Raw genomic sequence first — 14133 nt, forward strand, 5'->3', positions numbered from 1 at the left:
GACACACTGGGAGGAGGTCAGAAGAAAGGCGACAGCTTGTTGTGCAACTATGGGGGATTGATTTGCAACAAACATATGCTTTCCTTGGCTTTGAGGGGATATGGAAACAGTTTGCAAACATTTGTAAGGCATAGACCCAAGCAGGAGGGAGGGCAAATTACTTACTACAGAAGATAAAACAGAGAGGAAAAACTGAAGCTGAAAGTAACTAATAACATTTTACCAATGAGCTCTAGCAGGTTGCAAAATAGCTCTCACGAGGAGAGCGGGGAAAAACCCAGGTACGGGCAGTTTTAAAGTTGGATGGGAAGAAAGTGATTAATGCATGCGCAATGAAGAGCATACAGAAGAATTTGTTGAAGTGATACAAATATTTCCACCCCCACAATCTGTAGTCCCCATTTTCTACTGCCCTTCATCTCTTGCTATCATTAACAGCAATGCAAAGAAGGAAAATGTTTATTAAAGCAGGAGGGTAACCTTATAGTACTGCTCTGCCTAAGCGCGTAGATTTCTAGACAGTTCTAGCCAACAGAGAATTAGGGTTTATAATTGTGTGTGGGAAAATGACTCAATAGCAGTGATCCTCTTCAGCTCCTCCAGAGATGTCCTCCTGCCCCATCCCAAATCTCCTTTAGTCTTGATGAGGTAGGGATATGACTCCGTGTTTGGATAGCGCGTGTTAATGTCTCTTAAAGTCATACCCATCTGCTTCTAAAATCTCCTGATAAATCCCCTTCCAATTGCATTTGGAAGACCACTTAAGAGACTCCTAAATATCCACAAGGAAACCTGAAAGATCAAGGCCCAAATACAGCCCCACCACAGGCTGAAACAGCAACCTGCCAAAAGCCCCAAGAAGCCCACACCTTACCTGGCATATACGCTTACCAGCTTAATATTTTCCACAAGGAGGGAACACAGCCATGGTTTGACAGCTACGGTGCTGCAGCTAGTATTAATGTTTAGCCCCATCAGCCAGTCAGGTGGGCTCTCCAGACAGCAGAGAGCTGTTCGCTGGCCTGAGGATTTTTCACATAACTAATTATCAAGCTTTATAACCATCTCCTGCAGACTATGACGATGATGAATGAATGAGATCAGATTAGTCAATATGGTTTATTGGTGGAGTTTGCCCAGTCGCTGTGGATGCATCATTACTGTGTGCATTCATCAGCACAGGGATGAGCATGATTCAAAGTCTTTGCCTGTACAATATGAAACCACAACCAACCTGCAGGTCTTCAGCTTTCTCCCAAGGACTCCCTAGGCCTTTCTTGGGTCCCTCTGTTTTTCTGTATCCTTGTCCTAGGCCATCCTGGAAGTCCTTTGGTGAGTGCCATGTCCTTCCTCATTAAAGCAAAGCAAATTAAGCTGCACCTGTAGAGGTTAAATGAGAAATTGCTGAAAAGCACTGAAGTCGTAACACAGTGGCTAATGGTGCATTTGCTACTACTGTCCTCTGCCTGACAAAGATCAGAGTTGCTCCACTATGTGGCACAGATGCTCTGCAGCTCCACAACCAGCAACAATCCCCTTTTTGCTGAATGGTATTTCTAGAGCTGGGCATTCCTCAACCATACTAGGGCTGTTGAGCCCGGCATCCCTGTAGAAACGGGGGATCTATCAAAGTAACTGCAACCAGCATGTTCAAAGTGGGTACCTGCAAAGGTGCTCTGTATAGCCTGTAACATCCCTCTGCTTCTCCCCTTGTCAGTCCTGACACATCCATGCAGCAAGCAATAGCTTGCATTAGCACTGAAGGGAATAGGGTTTCATGGCTGGAAACGGCTCTGCACTGAAATTTGAGAGCTGTGCCTTTCCTTTCCTTCTCTGGCACAAATTCCCTGGGTGGCCCAAGGCAGGCACCTTCATCTCCCTGCGGCTCGGTTTGCCACCTGTAAAACTGGGTTAGCATCCCCTCCTCCTTCTTACACCCCTTTTACGCTTGCTTATATTAAATGTAAATACGGATGGGCTTGTTTGTGTGCAGGCACAGTGCAAAACAGGGGGCACGACCCTGGAAGCGCCGCTCATGTGGGGAAGCTCTGCAGGGAAGGTCTGCAGGGAGTGCACGGAGGGATGCGTGCACGGAGGGCAGGTGCACGGAGGGACGCCGGGATGGCGCGGTGCGCACACGGGGACGGAGGACGCCTGCAGGGAAGGACACACCTGCCCGGCCGGGCGTTTGCCCACCGCCCCAGCCAGCCCCGGCGCCGCTCCCGCCGCAGCAGCGCCCGGCCCGGCCCCTCGCGGCGGGGGGCAGGGGGCGGTACCCCCGCCCGGCGGCAGCGCTGCCCCCGGCCCGGCCCGGCCCCGCTGCGGGGCTGCGGGGCGGGTTCCCCCCGCGCCCGCCTCCGCCCGCCCCCCGCGCGGGGCCTGCAGCGGGCAGCGCGGGGCGCCGCAGCCTGCGGGCGGCCGCCGTGCCCGCCGCCGCCGCCGCCGGCCCGGAGGTGGGGGCGCCGCGCGGGCCCGGGGTGCCATGGAGGAGCCGCCGCCGCCGCCCGCCTGATCCCGAGGCCGCCGGCACCGAGACAAAGCGCAGAGCTGCCCGCCGCGCCCGCCCGGTGAGTGCCGCGGGGGGCCGGGGGGCTCCGTCCTGCGCCGTGGGCACCGGTCCAGGGGGGAGGTCCCGGTCCCGGTCCCGGTCCCGCACCCGGCCCTGCCCGACACCCCCGTGCACCCCCATCCTCATTCACAGCCCGGACACCCCCGTCCGCAGCTCAAACGCCCCCCCCCCCCCAAACACCCCCGTCCGCCGCGCCGCGCTGCCCAGCCCGGTGCACCGCAAGCATCCTCGTTCGTAGCCTGACCACCCCCCACCCCGAACTCGCCCACCTCTGGCCCAGACACACGCCGTGCACCCCCATTCATTGCCCAACAAGCCTGCGCCCACTGCCCAAACGTGCCGCAGGGACTCTGAACGCGCCCCACGTCGCCCCAAACGCCCCCATCACCCCAAACGCCCCCACGCACGCACAACCCACAGACCCTAAAGACTCCCCCATCACCCCCGTGCCCAAGCGCACGCTCCCAACACCCCCGCCGACCGCCCAAACACGTTCCCCCGCCCCAGGCACCCCCCGCCCAGGCACCCCCCTCCACCACACAATGTTCCCCCCAAACAGCCCAGGCAACCTGCCCCCCTCCCTCTGCAAACGCACCCCGGCTGCACTCCCCCAGGCCCCCCCCGGTGCAGACCCTGCCGCCGCTCCCCAGCTCCTGCCCGCCCTGCCCTTGCGCCTTCCCGGGGAGACAAAGGGGGCCCCTGCGCCCCGCTCGCCCGCCGTGCCGCTCACCCGCCGCCGCTCTCTCCCTTGCAGGCTGAGCCATGGTGGAGCCGCCAGCTGAGCCTCCCCCGCAGCCCTGCCCGGCGCCCGGGGGGGCAGCGGCGGCCGCAGCGGGGGGAGAGCCGGCCCGCCCCGGGGAGCAGTCGCCGCTGCTGCACCTGGACCTGTACAACTTCGACTGCGCGGCGGCGGAGGGCAGCCGGTACGTGCTGACCAGCCCGCGGTCGCTGGAGGCCTGCGCCCGCTGCGCCGTGCGGCCGGTGGAGCTGCTGCCGCGGGCGCTGGGGGAGCTGCTGCGGGAGGCCCCCGGGCGCTCCATGCGGGTGGCCGCCGGCCTGTACGAGGCCTACGAGCGGGAGCGCCGCCGCAAACTGCAGCAGTGCCGGGAGGAGCGGGAGAGGATTATCCGGGAGGAGAAGAGGCGGATCCTCGCCCCCCTCGGCAGCCTGCCGCCCTCGCCCGCCGCCCGCCTCGCCCCCCGGGCCGCCACCGCTGCCCCCGCCGGCGGGCCCCGGCCCCATGGCGGGGGCAAGGCCGGGGCGTCGGGGGGCGCCAAGGCCAAGAGCCACTCCCTGGACTCGCTGCAGAAGCGCCGTGAGGGCAGCTGGGGCAAGACCTCCTCCGAGTCGGGGGCCTCGTCCTCCTACAGCGGGGAGAGCCTGCGGGAGCGCGGGGGCAAGGCGGGCGGCCGCGGCCGGGGGGGAGCCGCTGCCGCTGCCAACGGCTCCTTGCTGGGGCGCAGCTTCAGCCTGGGCGACCTCAGTCACTCGCCGCAGACGGCCCAGAGGGTGGAGAGGATCGTCAGGGAGGTGAAGAGGAGGAAGGGCCTGTCAGAGGTGCCCGAGAGGGACAAGAAGATCGCGGCGCTGATGATCGCCAAGCACCAGGAGGCCAGCCTGCTGCGGGAGCAGCGCCAGGCGGCCCACCTGCAGTGGGACAGCCAGCGGCGCCTGGCGGAGCAGCGGAAGGAGCAGGAGGAGAAGGAGAAGCAGAGGGCCCTCCTGCAGGGCCAGCGGATGTGGGAGAGCCAGGTGGAGAAGCGGCGGGGGAGGCTGAGCCAGGAGCAGGAGGAGGCCGCCCTGCTGAAGCAGAGGCAGCGCCTGGTGTGCGAGGAGAGGTGGCGGGAGCAAGCAGAGAAGCAGGAGCGGCTGCGGAGGGAGAGGCTGGAGAGGGCTGTCCAGGAGGACAAGCAGAAGAAGCTCCATCAGGAGCACAACCTGAAGGCAAAGGAGGAGGGCAAGAAGGAGCACCGGGAGCGAGAGGAGCAGCTCCTGCAAGAGAAGCTGTCCACGGCCGCGCAGAAGAAGCTGAAGAAGGAGGTGCAGCAGCAGAAGGAGAAGAAACTGCTCAACCAAGCAGAGAAGCTGAAGCACGAGGCCTTGCTCAAGGAACTGGCCAAGCAAGAGGCAGAAGAGAAGGAAATGCTGAAGGCCTCCCTGGAGATGAGTTTGACCAAGGCTCAGGAGAACTATGAGCAGCTAGTGGAGAAGAGGAACCAGGAGCTGAGGGAGAAGGCCAGGCGGGAGGATATGCAGATCCAGAGAGCCAAACTGGCAGCAGAGAAGAAGGAAAGAGAGCAGAAGGAGCACTTGGAGGCCCTGGCTAGAGAGACAGAGAGAAAGCTCCAGCATGCTGCCCAGGTGGCCGAAGAGGTCGTCCAAGAAAAAGCCCGCAAGGTGGTCTTGAGCCGTCTGGAGAAGGAGAAAGTGCAGAAGATGAACAAGCAAAAGGTGGAACAGTACGAGGACTTAAGGCGCAGGGAGATCCTCCTCTCTATAGAGAGGAAGCTGGAGAGGAGCGAGCAGATCTTCAAGGAAAAGAAGACTGTCCTAGAAAACGCCAGGTCTGTCGCCCGGGCGTCTTTCCATGTCCGGGAAAAGGTACGGGAGGAGACAAACATGCGCACCTTTGACAAGATGGCCTTGGAAGCAGAACTGCACGCCCACCTGAATAAGAAATGAAAGATCTTGTCATGGATGAGTGGGGATGCATCGCCGGTTGTCTATCATAATGCATCGAAAGTTCCTCTGCATTAACATTTAAGATTTAAAAAACAACAACAACCAACCACCACCCTAATTTCTTATTTTGGGGGAGCAGGGTACCGCACAAAAACATGGCAGCTATTTCACATACTTTTTAAAATATGTTTTTGTTCTGGGTGTGTTTTAAGGACTGACTTCAGTCATCTTTACAGAGGGGAAGCGAGTTTTTCTGTCCTCCACCCCACAAGCACATGCATTTTCTCAAAGAGGGCTGCAGAAGTCTGCTTGAAGCCTGTGAGTTACCGATTGATTGTCTACACCAGAGCTGACTACGGCTGCATTCTTTTCAGTTGGAAATGCAGACAACAGAGACTACTGACTACTAGAGCCTACTGACTAAGAACCAAAACCACCCCAGCTGATTCTGGTTTGAGTGACAGGCAGCTTGGTTTAAGTTATGGGACTGCATTTTCAAAGCCGCTGCGCTCCCACACCGAAGGTGAGGAGGGCTGGAGTATAGAATGCCATACGCCCTGGGTGCCCCTCGCCCACTGCTGGTACCGAGCAAGAGAAAGCACAGATCAAGACTTTGTAACACCATGTAAGTAGACATTATGATCAGAGCTGGGCAGAAGCTGTTAGAAGCGCTCACAAACACAATTTCACTTTTGTTGTTTGCAACTGTTGCCCCTCCCAGGTATCCTCACCTCTCCTCCTTTCAAAGTTTCTCTTACAAACGTCTGTACAATTTCTTTTCTGTCGGAGGAGGGGGAAGAAGAGAGAAGTTTGTGGGCAATCCACAAACTGATGGGCACCCACACAACCCACTTGTTCATTAAGATATAAAAATGAATGAACCTGTGGAACTGGCCTTTGTGGCAAAAGTGGATCATTTGTAAGTGGAAATCTGCAAACAGATTGCATAGAGAAATTGCCACCCTCAGGAGTTCTCAAAACTCGAGGAGACCCTCAGCAACCTTATCCAACTTGGCCTACCTTGAGCAGGAGGTTGGACCAGGTGTCCTCCAGAGGTCCCTTCCAACCTAATGGTTCTATGACCTGCATACAATGAGACGTTCACCCAGCTCTTATCATTGTCTACTGAGCAGGGCAGCATTTATCTGTCCACTGGTGCTAACAGTTCTATTCTTATATAGGGCACAAGAAAGAGTAGATGCACAAAATAAGGTACATTACAGATTCTCTTAGATGAGGATCACGGCTTTTTTATAACTCTAACTCAATACCTTTTAGAGGGAACTGAGTCCTTCTGCTGTTAATGCACTCAAAATGTGAAAAGCCTACCTATGGCCTGTGCACAGCATTCAAGAAGGACAGTGTTCTGCTCCAGGTTTCCACATTTACTCTCTGTTGGGTTGCAGTTACAAACACACATCCAAACCAGGCACTTTCTGGTGTTTTTTTCTGGCTCCGGGCAGCTCTCTGTTCCACCATCCGTGACGCCGTGCTGGGTTGCTGTGGTGATGGCATCGGACCTGGAGCATGGGGGAGAAGCAGCAAGAACAGCCAGGATCTTGTTTCCTTGTGGATGTCTCTGACATACAACACAGTAGAAGAGAAAACCAGAAGAAGTTTGACATATGGCACAGACATGCAGGCCTGCATGCATAGATTGCTTACCAGAATTTCCCAGGAGGTGACAGCAGGTCAAAAACCTCTTAAAAGGCTTTAAGGAAGGTATTAAATGAACAGCAACAACAACAGTAGAGCAAGCACACCCTGGTGCCCTGCAAGGCTGGAGACATTATACAGTGTTGAAAATGAAGCAAGTAGGGATTTTCTTTTATTTTGATGGAACTTGCTCTTCTTTGAATCACGGTACAATTGGTGCTGTTGAGGGCAGGCAGCATGAAAGTAGGAATTAGGGCACCTGAGTGATGTTTGCTCCATCAGTCACTGGCTTACTGTGTAACGCCAGGCAAGTCCTCAGGGGTTGGGCTTGCTCCTAGTGATACAAATGGAAGCAGAGTCAGGCCCTTGAGATCGCTGGGACTTGCAGGAAATAGTAACACTTGGCTTGGCAAAACGTTTCAAGGACTTTGGACAAATGATGCTAAAAAAAGCACAAAGTATTATTTTATTATTTATTTATTTATTTATTTGAGTGGTTACTAAAGTAAAACATATCTGTTGGTGAAAAGCACTCATTACACCAAAATATAAAATATCGGTAGCTGTGGGAAGGACAGCTGCATTACTGTTTCCAGCTAGGAGTCTGTCCCCTCACCCTCATCCTCGAAACAGCAATCAGTTTGAACAGTGAAACCAATCCTGCTGTAATACCTGACAAGGTCCTTGATAAAAAACCGGTCATCTTCACATGTTGTTCGTGCTGCAGTGGTCCATGTGTGCCCTTGTAGCTACAAAGACCTGGAAAAGAGGTGCCCAGTGGCCCAAATCCAGCCTGCGCAAAACTTCCCTTGCTCCCTAGCAGCACTGGAGTTGGGATAAAACCTGCAGTGACTCCAGCATAGCCTACATTTCATCTTGTTTGTAGCCTTTGGGGCTGCAGAGAAAGCCTGCCAGCATGGATGTGAGGGCTCTTGCTCTCTGCGACGTCGCACTATGGTTGAAGTTCACTGCTTGATCCATTTAGCAGAGGGAAAATGGGGAGAACTGGGAAACAGCGGAAAGAAGGCAAAATGTGGTGGGTGAATGAGCAGGCACAGTCTCTAACTGGAACAGCAGTTTTTCCCTAAAGGTCTGCTGCAATCTACCTGAGGGCTTTGTCCAAACCTCCCTCTGACAGGGCATTTCCAGTGTAGACTGAGAACGTTTTACGGCCCAGGAGACGTGTCTTGGCCACTGACTGTAATTACACCTGGGGTCCATCTCCTGCTGCTGACTGAGTTTGACACCTTGGGGCTACAGCCGAACTAATCAAAACACACCTACATGGTGGTAATTGGATTGGCAAACTACTGTTCCTATACCGTGCAGCGTGCAGCTCAAGTTTTGAATGTGAAATGTAAGAAAAAAATATTTTTTTTTCAAAAGACATGAATCTGTGTATGGATATTTTTTATTTCTGTAGTGGTTCCAGTCCAAAGTCTGTGAAAGTCAATGGAGTTTATAAGTTGTTTAAAATCGCGGCATGGAAAATTAAGTCAGCAAGTTGGGTGGAGGCATGAGAGGTATTTCTTGGGTCTGCTTATGCTTCTGTTTATTTGAGAAGGAGTTTTACTGCTGGATTTCTGTGGGAACAGAAATTAAACCCTGGGACACATGTAAAAAGTATGGCCCTTTTAGATGACGCTTATTTGGTGTTTTTGATATTGAGCTGCAGGCCAGGGAGTACTAAAAATCAAAGCAAGCAACATTACCTCGCAGCTCAGAAGTAGATTACGGCTCATTTAGAGCAGAGGAGCAGCTGATGACTTTTGGTTAGGTCCTGCAGAAAGATAACTTAGGCTGGTCCTCTCCTAGGATTAGAAAACACATTTTAGGCTATTGCTGTATTATAATAATAAGGTTATAATGAAGACTTTGCTTCTACGCCATTTGCGTGCATGCCGCAGAATGACCACTAGACCTTGAAATACCTGCACTTTAAAAGCAACCGCAACAGAAGGACAATTACCAGGGAACTTCTGTGTCTGATAACACATCTTAGATCTAGCTGGCATCAAATTCCCAGGATTCAATTCCTAAACACTTGGAGTCTAGCTCCAGGTTTCTTGTTGGATCCCACAGATCTAACGGGACAACCCAAAATTTGGATCCAACGCCACTAAACATTCAAATCTAAAGCCAAACACTGACATGTGGACACACCTCTGACCCCACTTGAAAAGCCCTGCACTGGTTACTACTGCCCATTGACTAGGACTGCTGCTAGAAGCTGACCTACTAGAAACCACTCTGAATGTTTACAGGGTTTCAGAAGTTGAGGTGTTGAAACATTAGGGAGAAAGACTCCAATATCATTTAAATGTTCTAAAAAGAATTACAGGACGAAGTCCTGGGATTCATTTTCAGGTAAAACTCCTGTTGTTATATAGTAATGTTTTGCAGAGTGAGACAACATGATCAAGCACGCGGTATCGGAAAAGAAGAGTCCGTCACACTGTTGGCTATGGCAGAATAAGACAAGTCATTTTCGAGGCCTCAGAACTGTGCAGCTTGTTTTCCTTGGGTGTGATTCTCACTTCAGTGAAACCAAGGCTGCAGGATGAGTTCATCTTGTATTAGACATCAGAGAACTCACACGTGGGGGAGAACCATTGACTAAAGAGCAGTTTCTTTTGCCTGAGCTCTAGATGAATCCTTCACACATTTTGAGTGTTCACAGAGTATCTTGTTTATGTGGGTTGTCCAGTTTTTAACAGAATCTGGGCTAAAGCTGGAGCCATTCAGTGCCAGTGAGAGTGCCAACAATCTCTTCTGCATGCTGCCTCTTCACACAAAATTCATCACTAAAACACAATCTTTGTCAAGGTTGAATTTGGCAGACACGTTCAAAAGCTATTAGGAGGAGCAGCTGCACCACCACTAGTTGGTATTTTTTAACCCAGTTTATCATAAATTCTTTCACTGCATGGATTCTCGTCTTGGTTACCTACTGTGTTTCTCTTATGATGCTTATGGAGCTCCCAGCTCATTCTGGGCTAAAATTTGTCCTGATGTCAGGGGAATTCTGTTCACTAAACAAATGCTGAATATGCAGTGCGCACAGGTCTGAGAGGGGAATTATTTCAGTGTGTGTGTCTTTACTAAGCCAAGCCTGGACAGGGAGAAGTGGGAATCACAGAATATGCAATACAAAGTCCATCAACCACTAACTAGTTTTCCAGAAATTCTGCTAAGAACAGCCCCAGAGCCACCTCTGCTAGCTGTCATCAGGGAACTGACTGCTTCAGGGAAGTGACATTTTCTGCTCCCTTACTGACCTCAAAGAGAGCCAGGCTGATCACATCCTACCTGAGGACAGCTTCTCATCGCCACCAGTTGTTACACCGAAACAAGAGATTTGCTTTCAACTGTGGGTGTTCTTCCTCTGGTGGTGAAGTCAAAAATGTAATAGTTAGAATGCCATTTTGCAAGTCTTTTGTGTTTTTTTTTTTTTTTAAATCTTTTTTCTTCTTCTTAAAGCAGACGCAGAGAGGTATAAAGACGAGACACAAAACTTAGTTAGGTGCGGCACGCTACGGGTGATGACTGTGGCTGTCTTCACACACAGTTCTGCTTTGCAGACCTGAGACGCTGCTGTTCTCTAGTAGAGCAGCCACCACATGCAGGAGAGCGGAGGTGCTCTGGGAGGGATCTGCCTGCTCTCAGATCACACGGGCTCCCTTCAAAGCGTGCAAGTTTAAGCTTGTTTAATGCTTTGCTGAGTCAAGGTCCTAGGGAATTAAGTTTGTTAGAATTGGACTTAGCTGTCATAGTTGTAAAAGGCTGTCATAGGCAAAGAAGAGGAAGACGCTGGCTTAGCCCAGTCCCCCTGGAAATGAGCCCCATGACATTTACTTTGCAGCACAGTACAGGCATGTTCTAATGAGAGCCGATGAAGCCCTGATACAACTCCTTGTAGGAGTGCAGCCCCACAAGCCCTTGGCAAGCAAGTAGCACCTACTGTAAAGAGCCAGTACTGAGACATGGTAAGAAAAATCATAATGCTTCTGCTTCAAGGCAGAGGCAGCTCTGCTCTTCTTTTTGTTAAAATGTTACTAGATGGTGTTTTGATAGGAAAACACTGGGAAGAGGAAAAAATGCAAAACTCTTCTGTACAAGATACCTGGAAACACATTCTCCATTTATGCAGAGCAGCCAGCACTCTGGGGAAGGCCAGAGTTCAGAGCCTTCATGATGGGATATGCCCCACATCCCATATGCCTCTCAATGCTAGGGCATAAAAAATTCGGTTCTAGGTCCGACTTCTTTGTCCTTAGCTCATTCTTTGAGCATGGCTTTTCGCTGTGAAACATGACCTTGTTATTGTAAGATTCTAGTCTAAAAGGACCCAAATAATTCTCTGGCAAGTTTTTCACTCATCTCCTACATCCCTGCCATTTAGCAAGAAATCCCCCGCATTACAAAACCACTCTGGCAGTAAGAAATATCCTGTATTACAAAACCAAACTGCCAGTGCTATTTTGTTCTTACGTGCTTTACACAGCTCTCTGCATGCAATCTCAGGACCCAGCTGTGAGGCAAACTAGTTATCGCCCCCAGCCTAAGTACGGGAAAACTGAAGCAGAAAGAACTGATGTGACTTGCCCAGGGCCATGCTGGCACTCCATGATGGAGCTGTAGCTCTCACTCACGTCCTCCCTGGTCCCCAAGCAGCCCTCTAATAAACCGCTCCTGGTTGCAAGGGAAGGATGTCCCTGTGCCCCTGCTACGGCAGCTCCTCTGGCTCCTGCTCTGCAGCTGGTGCTTCATGGAGGATGAAGCTTTTAAGGTGCCAGCCTCCACTTCTGGGCATTGCCCCCAAACCTTGAAGGACTTGAAGCGTCCATAAAATTTCTCTTTAGGCTTTCAAATGGAGGGCTTGAAGGTGAGCGGCACAGATAAGGCTGCGCTGGGAGCCCGGGAGAGAGGCAGGGCAGGAGGAAGGTGCATTAGCAGAAATGTGCAGGAGCTACAGATGGAAATGTTAAATGAAAGAGCAGGCATGGAGTGAGAATCCTTATACCATCCTGGCTGGCTAGAATTGCTTATATCTGTATGTATGACAGCATGCAATAATACTTTCTTTCAGCACGTTAAAGTTACAGGGCCCAGTTCATCCCATTAGTTACCTCCCTAGAGCCAGCAGAGTTACTCCTGGCTCATTCATTCCTTCAGAGGAATGAATACAGCCTAGATACATTAACCTTTTTATTATTTATGTAAATCACAATGCCTTGGGATAGGTTATGCTTCCAAGAGCCTGGTGGAAATTTCCCCCTGACTGCACTGTACCCGGGCAACGGGATGGGAGGCTCACACATCAGTTGGTATTTTTAGGCACAGCGACAAGTTTGTCAATACCCCGTGCTACACGCTGTGTTCCTGGATGTTTGCAAAGCAATGTCTGCTTGAACAGCACAGCACAGCCGAGGGGAAGAGCAGCTGGCATAGAGGCACCTTGTCAGACAGCAAGCTAAACAGCAGGGAGTAAGAAATATAGCTCTGTCTCTGTCAGATGCTATTGGGAATGTTTTGGTTTGTAAGAGGGTGATGGGATAATTTCTTCTCATTTTTAATCACCTCCAAAGTAAGCTGTGCTATTTTTGACAATTATTTAATGGTTTACAAGAGGTGGGAAAATCAATGAGGAAGGGAGCTCAAAAACCAGATGTGTAGGTAAAGCAGAAGGACATTTTCCTTTGCCTTCTGAAAAAAAGCCCTGAGCATTATGCCAGCAGTTGAGAGTTTTGTTAAGTGCCAAGTTGCATGCATTTTGTTAGACCCTAGGAGGGGGCCCAGTGTGTTCGCAAGCTTTGCTACCTGTGCACGTCTCCTGTCCACACTGAACGAGACAGGCTTCACATTTACCTGCCAGTGACAGCTATTTCCTCAGACTTGAAGGAAAAAGTGAGATCAAAGAAACACAAGGTGAGATCCATGAACAGAAAGGCAGAATACTGTAGCGGGACCACTACACAGCAATCCTGAGTGGACTCAGCCCACGTCTGACATGGAGCCCGATGGAGGAGTAACACTTTGCTCTCACTGGGGGATTTCTGCAGCCCTCACCCAGACACTGTCTAAGAGCCTCTGCGCCATTTTCTTCTCCCACCAGATTCAAGTTGTCCTTATTTCCTAGTCAGTTTGGCCCTGAGGCTCCTGCTCCCATGCCTACACCCACAGCTTGGTACCTGGGGAGCTGGCCACAGGGTGCAGCCAAGTTTCCACTTGTCTGTAGAGGCTTCAAGCCAACTAATTTGCCCTGCTCTCCCTTAAACTGAGGCATGCCTGTGCATGAGCAGCTACAGGAACTGTCTGAATCCGAGCTTTGGGCCTTTGGGTGGTGTAGACTGAAAACCTACAGAAGAACTAGGATGTTGCAGCGTAGCAAAGGGATGCTACTGTTTGATTTTTAAATACCAGCCCCACTGCTAATTTGCTTCCCTTGCATTGCTTTCCCAGACAGTGTAACATGAATGGGGTGAGCACTAGCAGCACCAGAAGAAGCGATTAGGTGTTTGCCCTCCATGCTTAGACCAGTGCTTCGCATGGGAAGTGGTGCCCCTTCTTGCATAAGAGGGAAGCTTTCCTTTCTGCAGCCATCATCGCCTGTGCTTTGGGGTGGGGCGGGCAGCCTGTCTAAGATACGTCCATCCTATCACCACTGCGATGACTGCCAGTGAGGTGTGGATATAACCAAGTCAGTGTTAAACAGACTAGCTCAGTCACCACTAGCAGTTTAGCAGTGCAGTGCTTAGGGTGGGCTAACTGGTCCAGTATTCTCCAGCTTCTCCTTATGCGCTTTTCAACCCACCCTGAGCTCTACCGGTAAATTAATAATTAGCTTATATAGGCCTGCATGACCTGTCATGACGGGAATTTTAGACATAACTTAACAGCTCTGAGTCATGACATTGCTTTTTCTGCTAGCAGTTTCCCCTACTGCCGTGCAGGAGGAAGTAAAGCCAGGGAGGATTGTTTCAGTAAACCAGAGCTGACCTGCCTGCTCTCAGAAAATGCAAGGCAGGTAGGCAGGCCGAGGGAGCCTTCAGGGCTTTATGCAACACTAGTTAGAGCACCTGACATCTTAGGTTTGCTGTGGATACACTCCATATCACTTTGCATGGTAGCTGTCACTCCAACTCACATCTCCTGGGTGCTGCAAGTCCTAATATATTTCAGGCAGAAGGCACTCTGTCTTGTAATAGAAGTTTTCCGTGATTCAT

The 14133-nt window shown here is 51.6% G+C and overlaps 1 protein-coding gene across 1 annotated transcript; it reads left to right on the top strand.

The window, feature by feature from the left end:
• Positions 1-2402: 2402 nt before the first annotated feature.
• CCDC177 (coiled-coil domain containing 177) lies at positions 2403-8727 on the top strand. Its single transcript, XM_075502923.1, has 2 exons — positions 2403-2567; positions 3324-8727. Exon 2 carries the CDS (start codon positions 3332-3334, stop codon positions 5249-5251), a length of 1920 nt encoding a protein of 639 aa, XP_075359038.1. The 5' UTR covers positions 2403-2567; positions 3324-3331; the 3' UTR covers positions 5252-8727.
• The last annotated feature ends 5406 nt before the right edge of the window (positions 8728-14133 follow it).

Source organism: Mycteria americana, chromosome 5, assembly GCF_035582795.1.
Source record: "Mycteria americana isolate JAX WOST 10 ecotype Jacksonville Zoo and Gardens chromosome 5, USCA_MyAme_1.0, whole genome shotgun sequence".
NCBI classification, from domain to species: domain Eukaryota; kingdom Metazoa; phylum Chordata; class Aves; order Ciconiiformes; family Ciconiidae; genus Mycteria; species Mycteria americana.

Bases quoted from the DNA above. Each gene is read 5' to 3' on its own strand.
- CCDC177 (XM_075502923.1), top strand. From the start codon at position 3,332: ATGGTGGAGCCGCCAGCTGAGCCTCCCCCGCAGCCCTGCCCGGCGCCC.